The sequence below is a fragment of the Catharus ustulatus genome, chromosome 20 (genome assembly GCF_009819885.2).
Source record: "Catharus ustulatus isolate bCatUst1 chromosome 20, bCatUst1.pri.v2, whole genome shotgun sequence".
NCBI lineage: Eukaryota > Metazoa > Chordata > Aves > Passeriformes > Turdidae > Catharus > Catharus ustulatus.
Window position 1 is genome coordinate 5,041,506 of NC_046240.1, and position 19,651 is coordinate 5,061,156.

The 19,651-nt window shown below is 57.3% G+C and overlaps 1 protein-coding gene across 4 annotated transcripts; it reads left to right on the top strand.

Moving 5' to 3' along the window:
• The first annotated feature begins 1,388 nt into the window (after positions 1 to 1,388).
• On the top strand, positions 1,389 to 18,651 carry UNC13D (unc-13 homolog D). 4 transcript variants are annotated; one of them, XM_033077106.1, is made up of 33 exons: positions 4,723 to 4,801; positions 6,514 to 6,553; positions 7,304 to 7,336; positions 7,569 to 7,676; positions 8,324 to 8,383; positions 8,603 to 8,669; positions 8,751 to 8,928; positions 9,051 to 9,095; positions 9,427 to 9,495; positions 9,669 to 9,738; positions 10,003 to 10,107; positions 10,490 to 10,582; positions 10,802 to 10,905; positions 11,079 to 11,196; positions 11,688 to 11,812; positions 12,031 to 12,121; positions 12,381 to 12,437; positions 12,524 to 12,621; positions 12,836 to 12,887; positions 13,178 to 13,308; positions 13,544 to 13,664; positions 14,231 to 14,371; positions 14,511 to 14,609; positions 14,971 to 15,177; positions 15,348 to 15,416; positions 15,607 to 15,686; positions 15,902 to 16,007; positions 16,082 to 16,153; positions 16,276 to 16,359; positions 16,640 to 16,760; positions 17,300 to 17,423; positions 17,647 to 17,852; positions 17,929 to 18,651. In XM_033077106.1, the coding sequence occupies exons 3-33, from the start codon at positions 7,304 to 7,306 to the stop codon at positions 18,030 to 18,032; spliced, it is 3,138 nt and encodes a 1,045-aa protein (XP_032932997.1). In that variant the 5' UTR covers positions 4,723 to 4,801; positions 6,514 to 6,553; the 3' UTR covers positions 18,033 to 18,651. The 4 variants fall into 4 exon arrangements, with proteins under 4 accessions (XP_032932998.1, XP_032932996.1, XP_032932999.1 ...); XM_033077107.1 differs by lacking the exons at positions 4,723 to 4,801; positions 6,514 to 6,553 and adding an exon at positions 1,389 to 1,437; XM_033077105.1 differs by lacking the exon at positions 6,514 to 6,553 and having other exon boundaries at positions 4,533 to 4,801.
• Positions 18,652 to 19,651: the final 1,000 nt, after the last annotated feature.

The window sequence follows — 19,651 nt, forward strand, 5'->3', positions numbered from 1 at the left end:
CTCACCTGTCTGCTCTCTGGAGTGAGTCAGCTCCAAGAGACTGGAACCAGAATTTCAGCCCCCTCCTTGCTCAAGGGCTGGCCCTGTGCCACTGAGAGAGGCCCAGCGGGACATGAAGTGGCCACTCAAAACCTGCTGGGACTCAAAGCTGCTGGATCTCACAGCTCAGGGTACGACTGGAGCAGGATCCCTCCCTGCCATTCCCTACACAGCTCCTCTGCTTTCCTGATGCTGGAACAAAAGGTACCAGCTTGGCTCCGTTTATGAGCTCAGCTCAGCAAATCCTGTCTTTCTAAACTTTTCCTTTCCCTTGCTCAAGTTGTCTCCTCCTCCTCCTTTTCCATGTACTTTGCTGTGTGAGGGTTGGGCTCTGGCTGGGACACTCTGGCTGTTCCCGTGGCACAGACTGGCTGCAATAATATTCCATGTTTTGGCGTGTCCCTCTGGAATGCGGGGGCGGTGGGAGGGACTGTCCTGCAGCCTCCTCCCATCACCCTTGCATTTGTCTACATGGAGCTTGGGCTCCTCAGGGGCTTTGGCAAGTGTGTGGGGAGGATTGTTGGTGGGAAAGCCGTGGGGAGAATGCTCTGTGCTGGAGCTGGTCAGCAATCTGTGCTCCAGAATAACCTGGTTAATGGGCACCATGGGGGCATGGGGGTACCTGGGTGTCAGACCCAGGTTCTTCCACCTTCACAAACATCCCCCAGCCCAGGCACATGCTGTAGGTCCTGCTGCTCTCAACTCAGCCCCCAAACCAGATAAGCTGGCTTTGAAATCTGTGTCCACCACTCTCTGTCCCTGCAGTGAGGGGATGATAAATCCAGTGTCTGAAATGGAATTATCTCTCTGGGAGAGGGAAGTGGAAGACAGCACATGACAGTGATGGTGAAAACATTTTAAAGCAGTCAAAAGATGCTGTGAGGCAAATGAGGGACATCCAGGTCTTCACATCACGTCTGTGACTTCCTCAGAGCCATCCTGGCATGTCCCTGCCATGGAGCTGGCAGCTCTTGTGCCAAACCCCTGCTCCTGCACAGGGCTGCCAGGGGGAACAGAGCTTTCACAACTGCCCTGTCTTGTGTGGGTGGCTGGAAGTCCCCTTGTTCTTCCCAGAGGGATGGAACTTTGCCCTGTTTGGGGCTGCCCAGGTGAGGGATCCCCTGGGTCCCAGGGGATCCCTCACCTGGGCAGCCCCAAACAGGGCAAACAGGGATGGCTCTCATTCTGAAACCACCTTTGTCTGCCCTGCCTACTGCCTGCACTGTCCCCTTTGCCAATGCCTGGCAGGCGCCACTGGCTTTTGCAGAGTCATCAGACCCCGTGTTTAAAAGGAGAAGTGAGGGAGGGACATGTTGAAATCAGGATTTTGACTATTTGCCCATTTCCATCTGAGAGATAAGAGTGAGGCCAGGCTGCGGTTCAGGACCAAGACAAGAGGTAGGAGATAAATTGCTGTTACTGCTGGTGTAAGGTACCTCCCTAGCAGGTTTTCCTTTTAGGGGAAGGTGATTCCCTATAAAGAAGGTGATGATGCTTGTTCTTTGGAGATCTGTTTTCTCAGCAGCACCTCTAACTCCATTCACCAGTGAACTGTGTGCTTTATTTATACTGGGGACAGGTATAAAGGGTTTTACTTTAGAATGATTTGTTTTTAAAAGGAATGTAAGGCTTCACTCCATATTGTGAATATATATGTTGGTTATTTTGGGAGGCAGGCTGACAGCGTGGGAAGCAGGGGCTGTTTTGGGGAATGCTAACCACTCCCTTTGGAAAGTCCTGCCTTGGATGTCTGGGATGTTTTGCCAGGGGTCTGCCAGTGTGGGGAACAGAGTTTGTTAGGATTGTGTCTGCTAACCAGAAATCCTCACTCATTCTGGAGCTGCTTTTAGGGCTCCTCTCATTGTTCCCTGGGCAAGGAGTAATTTGTTACTGGAGCTCAGTGATTTTGTCACTGGTATTTTGTGGAACAGGTGGCTGCTGGTAAAACCCAGGGGGGAAAAGGGTATTTGCTGCTTTTGAGACCTGCTCACCCAACAGCTCCCCCATGGCACACACAGAGGCTCGAATCCATGTGATCCCTGCACTAAATCCTTCCCAAGGACTGTGCTGGCCTCTGAGGGGAGCTGTGTGCTCCCACCCAAACCAGTGCAGTGGCCAGCTGGGGACCTGCTGGGGAAAGTGCTTTTAAACAGCCACTTCCACACTGCAGCTGAGCTTTTGCTTTCTAAAGCCTGCACAACCCCAGCCCACCCATCAGCTCCTGGCTGGAGGGTCACTGCCTGATGTTTGGCAATAGTTATGACTGGATTTTATTTCTCCAGTGTTAGAAGGAGGAGAGAAGTGGATTTGAGGATTGACTAAAGGTTTTCAGCTGTTCTTTCTGTGCTGGTTGAGGTAAGAGACATCCTGACTGCTGCTATTTTTTGTTGGCAAGGAGAAGTGAAAAGTGTGAGCAGCTCAAGGATGCTGAGTCCATGTCCTGCCTTTACCTCTGGGGTTGCTCTTTGCAGGGCCAGATTTTGCTTTTGCAATCAAAGCTAAAAGCAAAGATGGCAGCAATGGTTTCCAAAGGCCATCGTGCACTTTTCTCTAGTTCCCACTAAAAGTATTTTGCAAGGGAGCACAGAGCTGATGTCCCAGATCAATAAACTGCATTTGTGCTGTGACAGGACAGGAGCTGGCTTCTCCATCAGTGAGGGAGGAGATGCTTTTAAACTGTTTGCCCAAGGTGAGCCAATGGAAAATGGCTGGATAAAGCCAAGGCTGAGGCTGGCAGGGCTGGGAGAGCACCTCTGAGCATCTCTGACAGCAAAGGGAACAGGCATCCTCCCCAAGTGTGGCTCCAGTGCCGAACTGGGGAGTGCACAAAGAGGGGTCTGAAATGCAGTTTCTTGGGGCACCCAATTCCTGGGGACAGTTACCAGAGCCCTCCTGACAGGGAGGGAGCAGAACTGTAACAAGCAGCTTTTTTAAACCTCAGGGGACAGGGCTGAAAAATCTCAGCAGTGCCTTTCAGCATTTTGGTGTCTACCCATATCTTTGGGTTTTTATTCTGTAGATTATCTTGGCATCCCTCTACTCCTGGAAATTCAGGAGTAAAAATTGCACAGTTGTTCTATGCAGCCCCTCTTGGCCCCAGTCCTATGCTGGCTGACCTGGATAAAGAAAATCTGCCCCCACATCAACCCCCTGCCTCTGCTCTCAGCTCAGCCCTTTTTTCACCTCCTGGTCCCACAACTTCAAGGAACCTCTTTTGCCATTATATATATATATTGTAATATGTATATATATATAAATAACCTGCTCTTACAGGGTTCCAGGGCAAAGGGAGGTTGTGTCTCTCTTAATTAAAACAGTGCCACCTGCCTCAGTTAAAGGACTGGATGAGTGCAAGGCTGGAAGGGACTGGCTGCCTGCCCTCCCCCTCTCAGAAAATGCTGCTGCCAGCATCCTCCTGCAGCCCTGCTGGGAGCCAGCGTGCTGTGGGGCTCTGTGCTGATGGACTCTGATTCCTTCTCTGGTATTAAGGAGACAAACTTTCCAGAGCAGTTTCCATGGTCGTGGTTTCCTGTTTGGGTTCAGCACAAATCCCAGCGCCCCTGCACAGTACCACTGATCCCAGTGTACATCTTCTTACATCTTTTTTTTTATGGCTTTTGGGCCATCCAGGGCCCAGAAAGGTGTGGGGAGCACAAACCTTCCCCTTGGGGAGTCACTGCCCTGCTGCACAGAGCCCCAGCAGTGACACCAAACCCCAGCAGTGACACTGGGCACAGGCTGTGTCCTTGTCCTTCCCCGGGCTGTGGGAAATGCTTGTGCAGCTCAACAGCTCCTCCAAAGCCCAGGCTGCTCTCAGCTGTGCCTGTAGACACAACACACACCCAGGAGCAAACGGGCTCTGCCCTGGCCAGCTCCTGATGCCCAGCCAAGCCTTCCCCCGCCCAGTTTGTGATCAGTGAGAGCATCCTGATAGGGATCTGCCTGAGGAGAAACTGCCTGACAAGCTGCAGTCAGATAAAGCGTTTACAAGAATGAAAACTGATGGTAAAGAACAAGTTTTCAACGTCATTTCTTTCTGTTTTCTTTCTCAGTAACCAGCTCTTTCTGGACAGCCCGTTTGGGGAAAGGTCACAGCCCTTTCTCAGTGCTGTTCTTGGCTCTTTACTGCATCTGCTCTCAGCCCAACCTTGTGCAACTCTCCTGAGTGTTGCAAGAACTTCTCATCCTGCAGCTTCTGCGTGGGGTTTCAAATCCCCTCCATCCCCCAGGGCTGAAGACCCTGCAAGGTCCCTGTCTCTGCTTTCAGGGCAGGATGGATCCTAAAGGCACATCAGAGCCCAGATCCTGAGTGTTGCCCCCACCAATCCTCTCCATCACCCCTTTCCCTGCTGGGCTTTGCTTCTCAGGGTATTTCTCTCCACTTGCTCCCAATTCCTTTGTGTTCAGTGACAGCAGGGGCAGGATGTGACAGCAGGGGCAGGATGTGACAGCAGGGGCAGGATGTGACAGCCTCCTTTTGCCCCACGGCCTGTGTGCCCTGCAGTGCCCATGGCTGAGGGTGCAGGGGCAGCTTTGGGGCGCCTGCGTGCCCGGGCTGCTCTGTGGGGAGCCCTGGGAGCGTTTCCGCTGCGCTAAAATGGCCACGCTCTGATAAGGGCTGTGGTTTCCTCCTCCGAGCAAGCGAGGCACTGGGGGAGGCTGCAGCTCCAGGCACAGCTGCAGTTCCAGCACAGCTCCCCCTGAGATGGATCCTGCTGGTGAGAGCCCCCCGGGGACCCTCCCCGGGGAGGAGAGCCCCGAGGTAGGTGGCTTTGGGCTCAGGGGGGCTGGGGACGGTGTTTGGGGTGTGATGGCAGCAGGCAGGGCCAGGGGGCTGTGCCAGGGGACCCTGGGGGCAGTTCTGGGGCTGAGGCTGTGAAAGGGGAAAGGCCCAGAAGGGACAGAGGCCTGGGTGTGACTGAGAGATGGGGGCACTGACCCCATTGTAAATGGGCACCCCGGGGTGAGTACGGGTCAGCTGCAGCTCTGTGCCCCACTGAGGGTCCCCTCTGAGCTTGGCTGCAGCTTCCCAGCACCTCCCAGCCCCTCTGGGCTCTGCTGCTGGCAGCTCCTCCAAAACCCTGCTCTAGGCCATCCCAACCCGAACAACTTCCTCTGGGTACCCGTGAGATGGGAGCCACAGCTCTGCCCGGTGCTGCTGGGAGCGCCAGGGCACAGAGCCGGGTACTGCACCCCTGGGATGGTGTGTGCTGCACCCTGGGATGGTCTGTGCTGCACCCCTGGGATGGTCTGTGCTGCACCCCTGGGATGGTGTTGAACCCCTGGGATGGTCTGTGCTGGACCCCTGGGATGGTCTGTGCTGCACCCCTGGGATGGTCTGAGCTGCACCCCTGGGATGGTCAGTCCTGCACTGATGGGATGGTCTGTGCTGCACTGCTGGGATGGTCTGTGCTGTGTCCCTGGGATGGTCTGTGCTGCACTGCTGGGATGGTCTGTGCTGCACTGCTGGGATGGTCTGTGCTGCACCCCTGGGGTGGTCTGTGCTGCACCCCTGGGATGGTCTGTGCTGCAATCCTGGGATGGTCTGTGCTGCACCTCTGGGATGGTCTGTGCTGCACCTCTGGGATGGTCTGTGCTGCACTGCTGGGATTGTGCTGCACCCCTGGGATGGTCTGTGCTGCACCCCTGGGATGGTCAGTCCTGCACTCCTGGGGTGGTCTGTGCTGGTGTTGTCCCCCACTCAGGGACTTGTCCTCCCTCCCAAGCACCCCTGTCCCTCTGCCTCCCCCCTGCTGCAGCTGCTGGGCTGGGTTGATGCTGCTCTCTGTATCCAGACCTGGATTTAAGCAGCACTCCTGGGTTTGAGCTGGGCTCTTGGCATGAGGATTAGCAGCAGTAAACACGTCCTGGAGGCTCAGCTCAGCTTTAGCTTAACCAGTCCCCTGTGCACAGAGCAGATCCTGCAGCTGCCGTGTCTGGGGCAGAATGGGACAGCAGGGAGCTGCCCCCAAAACCAGCAGGGATTCCTCCCCTGCCTTCCTGTGCTACCCCACTGCTGGGCAAGGAGCAGATGATTCTGTCTTGCTGATAAATAACAGCAACAGAGAAATAAAGTCCTTTTTCTGTCACGTTTGCACCTGTGACCTTGCAGTGGGGCAGCGCTGACTGTGGGGATTTGAAAGATTTGGGATGGGGCCATGCCCCCCGTGCTTGGTGTGGGCAGGACAGTGCCAGCAGCAGCAGAGGTGCATGGAACCTGGGCAGAGGCAGGCTGGGACTCTCCTGACTGCACCCCCCTTTCACGAGGGGGCACCGAGCCACCAGTGCCCCCAGTGGGTACAAGAATGGATGTGGAGGCAGAATAAGGGAGAGAAGCAGCACAAGAGTTAAACTCACCGGGGCTGGAAGGGTTGAATTCAGTCCAGATGGCCGGGGGATTATTCCAGCCCTAGATTTGCCATAAGCAAATGTTAATGTTCCAGCTCAGGGTTGGTTTATTTTTTTTTCTGTTAGGGGTTCCTAAGGTCACTTTGGGGCCTGGGCTGACCCACAGGTAGGATTTGTCTGTCCATCCATCCATCCATCCATCCATCCATCCATCCATCCCCACCAGCCCTGCATGGGCAGGTGCTGGGACCATGCTCTGCAAACACCCCTCAGCCCAGAAAAGCCCAAACTCATTTTAGAAACTTGTGTTACATTTTTTGGTGTCACCCCCTTGTACTCCCAGAGGCTCCAGTGCCAGGACCAGTAACAGATGGCACAGGGACTCTGCTCCCCTTCCTCTGCTGGTGTCACTGCTTGGATTTAGTTCTTGTTTGGAAAGTCAGTGCTGCTGCTGGTCATCCTTCAAGAGAGGAATGAGCAGTGCACCCTGCAGCTCTCAGAGATTTGTAGCAGTGCACCGAATCCTGGTGGCTTTTGGCATCTCCTTGCCCAGCCTGAGCTCCTCGTGGTGTCCCTGTCCCTCATCTGCTTTGCTCTCTGGTGCTGCTGGACTGAGTGGCTCTGGGGGGTGAGAGGTGCCTGGTTTGGCTTTTAAAGCCTCCTGGGGGTCACCCCAAGCTGCTGTTCCACCCTTGCAGCCCCCTCCTCAATTCATGGGGCTTGGGAGTGAAGCCCCCCACGCTGTCCCTTGGCTGTGGGGTGTCTGGGGGGTGTCACAGCATCCTTTGGGACATCCCACCCTCACGTGCTGTGGGTGATGCCACCCCATCCTGGCTGCCCTGCCCTGTCCGGCCACCATTTCCTCCTCAAGCCACGCTCTTGATGGGAAACCTCTCTGCTTCTCTTCTCTCCCCAGATGGATCTGTCCCACCGCTTCTCCAAGGAAGAGGTACGAGTGTGGCCCCACTGAGGTGTCCCTTGGTGGCACTGAGGGGGTGACAGTGCTGCAGGGGTTTGGGGACGTGGCTCAGTGCCGGGAGATGCTGCCCAGCAGCTGGGGCAGGCAGGGCTGGGTGCATTGGGGCTGGGGGAGCCTGAGCAGGAAATCCTGCTGCTCTGGGGGATGCACAGAGCAGGTCCCTGCTGCTGTCCCCACGAGGTGACAGCACTGTGCCCCACAGCTGGCCCTGCTCTACGAGGAGGTTCTGTACACCATCCTGCACCGCCTGGGCAAGCCCGAGCAGCAGCACGTCGGGGACTCCCAGGAGCTCTACTCCTACGTGCAGAAGGTGTGTCCCTCCTCCCCAGACCCTGTCCCCAAACCCTGTCCCCTGATGTGTCCATCCTCCCAGCTGCAGGGAGGGGTCTCTTATTGCTCAGCGAGTTTTTAAAGGGGTTTTGATTTACTCTGGTGGTTCACAGGAGATCACAGAATTCTCAACAGGTTGAATAACAAACCTTTACTTGCAAACTTGAGAATATTAGTGCTGAATAAGGCTGGGCTTTCCGTGTGCCAGAGGCTTGGACAGGACCAGAGACTCCAGGGGCCAGGATGTGGAAGTGCCCCATCCCAACTGTGCAGAACTTGCCCTGACCCCCCCCACACACAATTTCTCTCTGTTTTTTTGGAGCCAATAATCATTCCTCTGGCCCCCTACAGGGTCACTCAGAGGGAGCTTTTAACAAACACCACCAAAGATGTAGCAGCAGCATCCAGCTGGAGGGCTGGGAGCATCCTGTGCTGGGAAATAGCCCTGGGGAGAATTGTTTATCTTAGGCTGGGAAGAAGGCTCTCCCTCAAGAGCTTTCAGCTGGTCCCCAGCCTTGCTGCTGGACTCTGCCACTCTCCTCTCCCAGGGAGCAGAGGGAAGCCCCTGGCTGCTCTCCAGCCCCTGTTAACAGGGCAGCATCCATCACAGCCCCATTATCCACACAGGCTTTTGGCATGGACCCGGAGGAGCACAGTGTCATCATGCAGCAGGTCATGGAGCTGGAGGTACAGTGTCCCCAGGGTGCAGCTGGGGTGGGGCTGGGGGGCTGCAGTGCCTCTGAGCCCCTGGCATTGGCATTTGGGGTGCCCTGGGGTTGTCATTGCAGGGGTGGGAGCTGATGGCAAGGTCCTGCTCCAGCCCCATCCTTCCTTGCAGGGTTGATCTTTCCTCACAGGGTTGGTGACCTTGCACATTAATTGCTGTTTTTTTCATTTTTTTTCCAGAGCCCCATTTACTGCCTGAAAGCCACTGTGAAGGAAGCCAAGGGAATTTTGGGTAAAGACGTCAGTGGTAAGTGGAGATGGGTGGGTGTCTGTGGGAAGAGGAGCAGCTGCTGCTCCCAGTGGAATTCCCACACCTCCACCCTGGCAGGGCTCAGTGACCCATACTGCCTGCTGGGCATCGAGGCCAGGAGCCAGGAGCCAGCCCACCCTGAGCACAGGAAGAGGATGAAGGCTGTGGTCAAAGACCTCATCCCTGAAGACCAAATCCATCGCACCCAAGTGATGAACCAGACCCTCAGCCCAGTGTGGAACGAGACATTCATCCTGTAATGCACCCAGCCCCTGGTTCTGCTCCCTGGAGCATCCAGGGTGTGCCCAGGGCTCTTGCTGTGGGTGGGGGTCACCACTGGTATTTTATCGAGTAACAGCATCCCCTGGTGCCTTGCAGGGAGTTCAAAGATGTGGAGACAGCCAGCTTCCACCTGGACATGTGGTGAGTGACAGCACCCCAGTGACCCAAGGACTCTGCCTCCTCAGGTTCAATCTGAAACTTTTTTAAAGGCCCAGAAGCTGGGAACCCCTTTGCCCATCACTTTCTGTGGAGCAGTGCTCCATGCAGATGTGACCTGTGCCAGCAGAGAAAGCCCAGGTTTAATTCAATTAAACCCTGGTTTAATTCCTGAGAGAAGCCAGGTGCTCACAGATTTGGGCTGGGTTTGGGGGTGGCCTCAGTGCTGACACTTCCCTTCTCCACCATCACTGCAATTCCTGCTGGGTTTTCCATCACTGGATTTCCCCTTTCCCCGGTGGGTTTTGCCTGGCAGGGACTCGGACACGGTGGAGTCGATGCGGCACAAGCTGGGGGAGCTGACGGACCTGCACGGCCTCAAAAGGTTGGTGCTGGGGTGGCCCCAGGGCTGCTGAGGAAAGAGGGGTGGAAAATCCTTATTCACCTGCTGGATTTTAAAAATCGCCCTTGGACGGAGGGAGGGCAGCAGGTGTGTGTCCCCTTCTCCACCCCGGGTCACAGGACACCTTCCCGCCCCCTCCGTTTTGTGCCTTTCAGGATCTTTAAGGACGCTCGCAAAGACAAAGGGCAGGACGATTTCCTGGGGAACGTGGTGGTTCGCCTGAAGGTGAGGGTGCCTCCCCTGCCCCGAGCATCCCCGGGATCCCAGCCCTGAACAGCGCCCGGCACACCCCGGGTCCCCTCAGAGCCACAAACCGGTGTCAGGTCCCTCCCTGTGCCACTCGGTCACTGCACATCCCGTGGTTTTAATCCAGTACAGAATCCTCCTGCCCCATGAGCGCAGTGGGATGAAGATCCCCTGGTCTCTGGATGAGATCCTTCTCCTGGGAAGGGTGCCCAGGGCTTCCCTCTTGTCCCTCTGTGCCTGCAGGACCTGCACTGCTGGAATGACCAGTGGTACCAGCTGGAGCCACGGACAGAGACTTATCCTGAGCGGGGACACTGTCACCTGCAGTTCCTCCTGACTCACAAGAAGGTGGGATGGGATGGGATGGGATGGGATGGGATGGGATGGGATGGGATGGGATGGGATGGGATGGGATGGGATGGGATGGGATGGGATGGGATGGGATGGGATGGGATGGGATGGGATGGGATGGGATGGGGAGGGGCTCCTTCCCCATTGTCCTGGCAGGATGGGACAGCTCCCTGTCCCCTGGGGCTTGTCTGGGGCTCGCAGGTGCCTGCCCCAGCATCTGCAGGTGCTGGAGCCTCCCCTGAGCTCTGAGCCAGCCCCAGGACCCTGCTCCTGGTGCAGCTGTAGCCCTTGGCTCTCCAGCCCTGCTCTCTGTGTCCCTGCTGTGACTGTCCCCGTGTGCCCAGGCAGGTGATGGCTCTCTCTCCTCCTCTCTTTGCAGAGGGCCACCACCAGCAGCCGGACACAGCCCAGCTACACCGTCCATCGCCACCTCCTGCAGCAGCTGGTGTCCCACGAGATCCTCCAGCACCAGGTACCCCCAGTGCTGCTGCCAGCACAGGAGCAGCCCTCCAGGTGGGCTGGGGGAGGTTCCTCTGCAGCCCACACCCAGGTTGTGTGACGGGAATGAGGGTCAGGATGGTGCCTGGCATCCTTCCCACTCCTGCAGACACCCCGTGGTGCCTGTTCCCCTCCGTACTCATCCTGTCTTGCCCCAGGACACATTTCCCCCTCTCCCTTTCCCTCCTGGCAGGCTGGCAGCACCTCCTGGGACGGGGAGCTGAGCAGCCACGCCAGCACTGTGCTGTACCTGCATGCCACACAGAAGGACCTGTCTGATTTCCACCAGGACATGGCGTGAGTACCTCACACCCAGAGCACCCCAGTGCAGCACCTGGGACCTTCTGAGCTCAGGTGTTGCCCCAGGACACCTGGGTGCCACCCCTGTGACTCCCCCAGCGGTGACTGTGGCTGGTTCCTGGGTGTCCCCCAGCCTCCAGGGGCTCAGCCCAGCCCTCCCTCCTCCCCAGGCAGTGGCTGGCCTACAGCAAACTCTACCAGAGCCTGGAGTTCAACAGCAGCTGCCTCCTCCACCAGATCACCAGCATCGAGTACCGCTGGGTGCAGGAGCGCCTGAGGCCAGAGCAGGTGAGAGCTGGGCAGAGAGCAGGGGAAGGTGCCCCAGGCACTGAGCCTCTCCTACCATGTGCCCCTGTTTCACTCCCCTGTTCCAGGGAGGGCAGGAGACTGTGGGGTACAGGGGTGCCAGGGCATTTCCCAGTGGTTTGTTCCCCCTCTCTGTGGAGAACCCCTGACCCTTTGCACTGACATCCCCCTTCCCCCTCCTGCCATCAGGTCAATCACAACCCCCTGCAAAACTTAAATATGACCCAGTTTCTGCTTCTCCCAGCCTGTTTTCCCAGAGCATCCCTGCACCCTGCTGAGACACTGAATTTTCCATGCATAGCAATGAGGTTTAAGCACAAAGCTCAGTTCAGTCCCTCCAGGGAGAAGCTACCACAGACATCAGGGTTTTTTTCAGGCTGGAAAGGAATGGGAGCACCAGCTCCCTCCACTGTGGTGCTGTGGTGCTGCCAGCATCTGAGGAGGACAGTGCATGTTTCCTTTCTTCTCCCCAGAAAGCAGAGCTGGCCGAGTCCTTCCAGTCCTTGCTGACCTACGGGGTCTCCCTCATCCGTAGGTTCCGCATCATCTTCCCCCTGTCTGTCCCGAGGTCCAAGGACAGGCTGCAGTCCCTGCTGCGGTGAGTTGGTCACTGGGCCAGCTGCACGTGGGGTCCTGGGCTTGGTCACTGTGATGGACAAGCCCCTGAGCTCTGTGTGAGCCCTTCCTCCCCCCTCTAGCTGCTGTGACACTTGTCCTGTCCCATCCCTCATCCTGGGCTCCCTGTGGGGAGTGCTGCTGGGAGGGGAAGGCTGTTTGGGCAGGGGCTGGGTTTCACTTGAGGTTCTCACTTTGCAGGGTCCTTGTCCAGATGTGCAAAACAAAAGCTTTCCATGAGCTGTGCACACCCAGCCCTGACCTGCCCCAGATGGTCTCCACAGCTCTGAAGGTACCGGGGGCCTCACCCACCCCAGCCCCTGCAGGGTGGGACCCTGTGGGTCTCCCTTTCCTTCCATCCCCTGCCCAATGCCCACAGCTCAGCAAATCCACATGGATCACCATGGCATGGGAAATACCCACCCCTACAACCTGGTGGCCCCAGCCTGTGGTTCTCACCTCACCCAGGGGACAGGGAGAGTGAAGGGGGTGACAGAGCTGGCTTTGCTCTCCTGCTTCCCTGCCATCCCACCAGGACTCCTCTCTTGCAGTCAGGCACAACAGAGTGGTTTCACATGCAGAAGCAGCACCTCAAGCCCATGGTGAAGGTCAGTTCCCATCTCTGTCCCTCTGACATGGTAAAGTCACCTCAAAATGTCTGAGCATCCAAAACCAGCTGTTCTTTCCTTTGCAGAGCATAGAGGAGAATAGCAAAGCCTTGTCCAAACTCCTCCTGGAGGTGATAGAAGATCTCAAGCAGTGCCAAAAGATCTGGAACAAATTGTTCAGCACGTAGGTCTCAGTGCTTGATCTCATCCCTATCCACCTTCCCTGGGATCAAGAGTCACAGGGCACTTTGATGCCTCATTCCTTGACCCTGGGGATCCACAGGTGGGATCTGTGGTCCCACCTCTGCCCCTCAGAGCTGTGCTGTGCTCACCAGGACATGGCCTGGCAGGGTCTGCTGGACTTGGCAGGCTCCTGGCTCCATGTTTCTCTCTTGCAGCAACCTGAAGTTGAATATCTTCTCCATTGCCTACCTGGAGCTGGAGAGCCTGGTGAGCAATCCTGGGCTGCTCTGCCCTCAGGGCACTGAGGTCTAAAGCCAGGCTGAGGTTTTTGGCCACCCTTCAGGTGACAACTGCTTGTTGCAAGCATGGAAGGGGAGCAAGAGAAACTCCCCCTCTCTCCCTGTGTGCCCACAGAGTGACTATGGGGACTGTTTGACCCAACAAATCTCCTGAAATGCCACCCAGAAGGAAGAGCAGTGCCCTGAGCTGACCCTCACTCCAGAAGGAGCCTTCCTGGCCAGACCTCACTGTGTCCCCCTGCCCTTGCTCCCATCCAGGTGGCAGAGCACGTCCAGGAGCAGCTGCACAAGGTGGACAGCAGCATGTCCAAACCCACGGCCGAGAGCCTCTTTGATCTCTACAGGAAGCTGCAGGAGCTCTATCAGATGAAGGAGTCCCTCCCAAGCAGGTATCCAGAGAGGAGAGGTGCCAAAGGGAGGGATGGAGCACTTGACTGAGGATCTCCAGATCCTACCCACTCACCTACATCACTGATTGCACATCAGGCAGAGCAGGCTCTTGGTGTCTGGTGTCAAGGGGAGCATCACAGGAGGGTTTTGGGCTCATGTCTGGGTGGGGTTGGTGTGAGAGCAGGAGGGGTGAGGGTCCTGTGCAGTTGGAGAATCCAGTGCCTTCCTCCCTAGGGATGGACCTCTGGCTCTGAGCAATTTCCACCAATGGTTTGAGGAAGCACTGCCCCTGTGGCTGCAGAAGGCCTACACCACCACGCTGGAGAGGGCTCAGAGAGCCATCCAGATGGACCAGGTAATGTGTGGGGCAGAAATCTCCCTCCTGCCTTTGGGGACATTCCAGTGTCCTCCATGCCTTGCTGCTGAGCCTGGCTCACAGCCCTGAGACCACCCCATAGGTGCCTCTGGCAGCCCAGGAGCAGGCTGGTTCCTTTCCCAAATGTGTAACAAAGTCCAAACTGGTCCCAGACAGCTGATCCCACCCACCCTGGCCCCACACAATGTCCCTGTGTCCCTTCCCTTGCTGCTCCCTGTCAGCCCATGGGATCTGAGGACCCTGCATTTTGGGCCATGATGGGAGAATCTCCTTTGCTTCCAACCTCTCTGAAGAGGGGAGGGAGGGAAGGCAGCCAGGGGGCCACAGGCTGCTCCTCAGTGGGGTCCAGCAGTACAGGGTGGGTGTATGGAGGGAAGCAGAGAGCTCGTGCTGCTCCGTCCATCCTCATCTCCTCCACTCTCCAGAGTGACACTGGGACATAAGGAGTTGATGATGGGCCAAAGAGCCCCAAAGTGAAGGAGCAGCTCTGCCCTCTGGGATGGCATCTCTCTGTAAAAGCTGTGTTTGCCTTCTCTGTCCCTCAGCTGAAGCCTTACGGGTATCACAAGCACAGCACATCCACCGTGGACCTGTCCACCTGCTACGCCCAGATCGTGACAACCTGGCAGCAGCTCAACTGGCCAGACCCTGAGAAGGCCTTCATGATCATGGTCAATCTCCTGGAGGTTTGTGCACCTGGGCACCAGCACCTGGAGTTTCCTCCTCCTGCTCCTGGGGATGTGTCTCCACGGAGGAGCCAGTACCCCAGTGATGTGTCCCTGAGGTGCCTGGTTCAGTCCTGCTGGTTTCCTCTCTGTCCTGCAGGATATGTGCAAGATCTCCCTGATGTACTGCAAGCTCATCAAGGAGAGGGCTGAGGCTCTGTCACTGAGCGAGCAGAACGAGGGCGAGGCGGCCAACAAGGTTGGTATTGGAACCTGTCCTGACTGCTCCAGGAGGGGAAGGATTTGGTGCTGGTTTCTGGACAAAAAAGGAGCTGAGCTGCTGAGAACCCAGCTGAAATCCCCAGTTTGGGTTCCACAGGGACCACTTGGCCATCAAAAGCCATAATCCTGGAAAATCAGGAGAGAAATGATGTGAGCAGGGGGAGCAGGATGGGCATGGGGGCACAGGTGAGGATGGAGATGGTGATGGAGATGGAGATGGGACACAGGTGAGGATGGGGATGGAGATGTGAATGGGAATAATGATGGAGATTGCATTGGGGATCGGGATGTGGGATGCTCCAGGGGGTGTGGACCCTGAGGCAGACCCACCTCCCCAGCTCTGCATCGTGGTGAACAACATCGAGCAGCTGCGGCTGCTGGTGCTGAAGCTGCCATTGCAGCTGGACTGGGCCCAGCTGGAGCAGCGCCTGAGGGGCATCATCGAGCCACAGCAGCTCCAGAATGCTCTGCACAACCAGCTGGACAGCACCGTGGCCTGCCTGGACCATGAGGTCCGGGACGTGGTGAAAGCCCTGGCTACCAAGGTGACCACCTGCCACTGATGCCCCCTTGGCCCTCACCTGCCCAGAGCAGTTTCACCCAAGGTGTCCTGAAGCCCATCATGCTCCTGGGATGGAGACAAGGTGGAGCTGGGCACGGGGAGGCTGGTGCAGAGGGCAGAGTCCAAGTCTCTTCTTGTGTTTCTTCCTGGCAGCTGGAAAAGGGCATTGCCAGGCACATCCAAGAGCTCTCGTCTTCCAGTGACACCCAGAAGCCTGAGGATGTAAGTATCTGCTCCAGGCCCTCCTGGACCATCTTTTTTGGGCAGCCAAAATGCCCATGTCAGCAGCAGGACCACACCAGGCACAGCCTGCCCATGGGAAGGAGCCCTTCTGGGATCCTCCCTGGCCTGCTGGATACACCCCCCCTGCCCTCCCCCCTGCCCTCCCCAATGCCCTCTCCTTTTGCTGCAGTCCATCATCCCACTCATGAAGTTCCTGGAGTCAGAGCTGCAGTACCTCAACGAGCATCTGGTCCAGGAGAACTTCAAAAGGTGACCAGGGCACTTGGGATGCAGTGTGGCACAGCCACCAGTGTCACCATCCCTTGGGCAGGAGCATCCCCTCAGCTCCATGGGCTTGGGGCCATCCCTCTGCAGGGCTGGGCAGGATGAGGCACCTCCTTCTGGGGCTTTGCAAAGCCCTTCAGCTGAAGAGCTGAATCCAGCCCAGCCTTGGATCCTGCTCACAGCCTCCCTCTCCCCTGCAGCCTCCTCACCCTCCTGTGGCACCACACCCTGTCCGTGCTCTCAGCAGCCCGGGGCCCACAGATACCCTCAGTCCAGCACTGCCAGAGGCTCTTCTGTGCCCTGAAGGTACCAAGGGGAAGCAGGGGGTCCCTGGCAAGGACAGGGGTGTGTTTGGTGGCTGACAGCATCCTTGTCCCCAGAGCCTGGAGCTGTGCTTCCACGCTGAGGGCTGTGGGCTGCCGCTGGAGACCCTCCACAGTGCAACCTTCCAGGTATGGAGATGGGGATGGGGAGTCCCCCTGGGTTCCTTTGGGGGGAAGGGATGCCAGGGAGGACATCCCCAGGCTCTGGACCTGTCCATGTACTTGACCATCACCTCTCACCCTCCCCACAGACGCTGGAGACTCACCTGGCTCTCTGTTCTGCCCCAAGCCGCAAACTCATCCAGAAATATTTCAGCAAAAGGATCCAGCAGCAGGTAGGAGCTGGGTGGTGCTCCCAGCCCCTTCCTACATCCCACCCTCGCTCACAGGCCCTGCCTGTGGAAATGGGGAATTTCCCCACTACCCTCCCACTCCTGGGGTTGTTGGGGCAGGTTTATCCACATTGAGCAGGAGGGGGCTCAATGCATCCCAGAGGATTCCAGCACATCCTGGTACCCCAAAATTTCTGCTGAGCCTCTGCCAGGCCCTGTGTATCCCTCCATGATGGGGATAAGGACCCATCCTTGTACCTTATCCTTGTACCCCACTGCCCAGCTGGACACCAGCTCAGAGAAGTACGGGGCCGTGACCATCAAAGCTCTGTACCGGCCTTCGGAGCAGAAACTCCGTGTGGAAGTGCTCAACGCCACCAACCTCATCCCACTGGACTCCAACGGTGGGTGTGGGTGGCCAGGGGAGCCACACTGCTCCAGGGTCCCCTGTCCTTGGTCCCCAGGCAGGAGAGATGCTGGCAAAGCTTGGGCTCTCCCTTTTGTTTTGTATTTTTATGCAAGGGGCTGGATTTGGGGGAAATGGGGGTTATTGCACTGGTTCTGGGTGGTTCCATGGGATGTGTCAGGCAGAGCCACGCAGGACACAGTGCCCACATCCCACTGTTTGTGGCACAAGCCAGCAGCCGGGGCAGGCGGCTTTTCTTCATCATGCAAAGCAGTCACAGATTAAGAAATACGGCAGGGTGAGCAGCGACCTTGTCCGGGTGTGGCTGTCGTTTGGGGAGCTCTCCAGGAGAGGTCACTCCTCCTGCAGCCACCCCTGCTGTGCCATGCGGGGTCAGGGATGCTCCTGCACCCTCCAGGAGCCCGGGCCGGGCTGGGGGCTGTGGGGAGGCTGCCCTGACCCCCCTGCAGCCACCCCGGTGGGTTCATCCCGGGGCACAGGGGCCAGGGGAGGGGGCTGATGTCTGCACCCCACCAGGCTCCAGCGACCCCTTCGTGCAGCTCACCCTGGAGCCCCGGCACGAGTTCCCCGAGGTGGTGGCCCGGACCACCCAGTGCAAGAAGAACGAGCTGCACCCCCTCTTCGACGAAGCCTTCGATTTGTACGTAGGGGCTGGCACCCACCGGGGCCCCAGGCTTCAGCAGAGCCTGTGCCATGGGGCTGGGCAGGGATCACTGCAGGGATTTCACCCCAGTGGGGACCCCCAAGCCCTGTGAGGGCGCTGGGCTGTGCTGGGCTGTGCGGGTGTGGGTCGGTGAGGGCAGGGGCTCCCATGGAGGATGGAAGGTCGGGGTGTGATGGACCCTGCCCACCCTGCCCTGCAGCTTGATCCCCTCCGAGAAGTGCCGGCAGGAGGGGGCCTGCCTGCTGCTGACCGTGTTTGACTACGATGTGCTGGGAACCAACGACCTGGAGGGCGAGGCCTTCTTCCCCCTGTGCCACCTGCCCGGCCTGGACAGCGAGGAGGACCAGGCCGACATGGGCCGGGTGCCCCAGACCCGAATCCCCCTGACCCACCCCAAGCCCACGGGTACGTGGTGCCACAGCCGGGCTGAGGGCGGAGTGTGGGGAGCATCTCCCACCATGGCTCCCCTCCTCTCTGGCAGATGAGATCCTGCAGCTGCTGGAGTCCAGGAAAAGGGATAAAGAAGCTCAGGCCTTCGTTAAGCTCCGCAAGCAACGAGCCAAGCAGTCCAAGGAGACAGAGTGAGGGAGGGGCAGGGAGGTGGCCCTGAGAGGAGGGGTCCAGTCACTGGGACCCCAGGACTTGGTGGTGTTGGAGCCAGAACCATCTGCAGGGAGTGAGGGGACAGAGGGTCCCTGTGCCAGCCCCACATCAGCTCCTGCACCAGCTCACCCCATCTTCGGGCAGCTCCCGTGAGCCAGCAGGGCTGGGCAGCTGCATCGGAGGGGATTTCTGTGCCTGCCTGGACTAGAAACACTACACGAGGGATGTGGAAGTGTGGCTGTCCCTGTCCATCCCCCTAGAGCCTGTCATTGCCAGTGCTGCATCTCCTGGCCGTGTACCCAACCCTCCTGTCTGCAACACGACTGATGGGGACAGCCATGGCCATGGCCAAACCTGCCTTCTTCCTACCTTTTTTTTTTTTTTTTTTTTTTTTTAATTTTTAAGTTTCTTTCCCCCCCTCATTTTCTTGTGGATAAGCCTCTTATTGGAAATGAAAAGCCACAGAGCTGATGCATGGGCTGTGTGCTTTGGGGCAGGGCCCTGTGCTGGGAGCAGCAGCACAGTGGGGTGGGACACGGCATTTGAGATCTGGTGGGAGCTGCTGAATTTCTCCTTTTTTAAAATGTGCATAGCTCTTGTGTCTGTTTGTTTTGTTATTTTTTTATTTTACCACTAACTTTACCGACCTCCTGGGAGCCTGGGATCTTGCTGGGCAGCAATAAAGAGCATCACAGCCCTGGAAGCCAAACCAGGAGGCATTTTGGGCAGCCGAGAGCCCAGGCATGGGGTGCAGGTCCCTGGCATCACTCCCGGCCTGTGCCAGGGATCTGGGTCCCTCTGGAAGTGATGGGAAGCTCTGCAGGGTGCATCCCTGTGGGGTGACCCAATATGACAGCAAAAATGCCTGACCAGGCAGCTGTTGTAACAATTAGTTGGGTTTTTTGGAGCTTGTTTTTGCTGCAATTTTAAATACTAATTATACACCTGGAGCTCCCTCTACCTCCACCCTGCACGGGGGTGTGTTTGAGCTGCAGTGGGTCCCTGGGAGCTGCCAGGGAATTAAAAGCATCCCTCTCCCGGGTGCCTGAGCAGCAGCTGCTCCCTCGGCGGGCAGAGCAGCCGCTGGGTCAGCTCAGGTCAAATCCTGGATGCGGGGGTGGGAAAAGAAAAAAGCTCCTTTGGTATCTGTGTGACAGAGCCCACAGCAGGAGGGATTAAGGCACTGCAGGCTCTCAAGGAAGCCATTTGCTGGCTTAGGCTTCAGTGCAGGGAAATAATATTGCAGAGCTGGCTCTGGGATTGTGGGGATGCTGTCCTGGGCTGTCATTTCAACCAGGTCCAGCACCCTCCATGTGCACCCTGCAGCTCATCTGGAGCTGGAAGCAGCTGGCAGCCACCTCACGCTTTATGACAAGGTTTACTACATAAGGCTGGAGGTTTGGATAAAGTCTCAGCTCATTTTTAGCTGTTTTTTAAAAAATCAATGTGTCCCTACTTGCCCTGGGCTGCCACCAGCCAGGCATGTCCCAGGGAGCAGGTGGCACAGGCTGACCTCTCTTTTGAGATTGTTTGCATTGGATTATTCAATGTGTTTTAGCTTAATTTTTGCTCAGCTCCAGGCAGTTGTGTGGGTCTTCTCC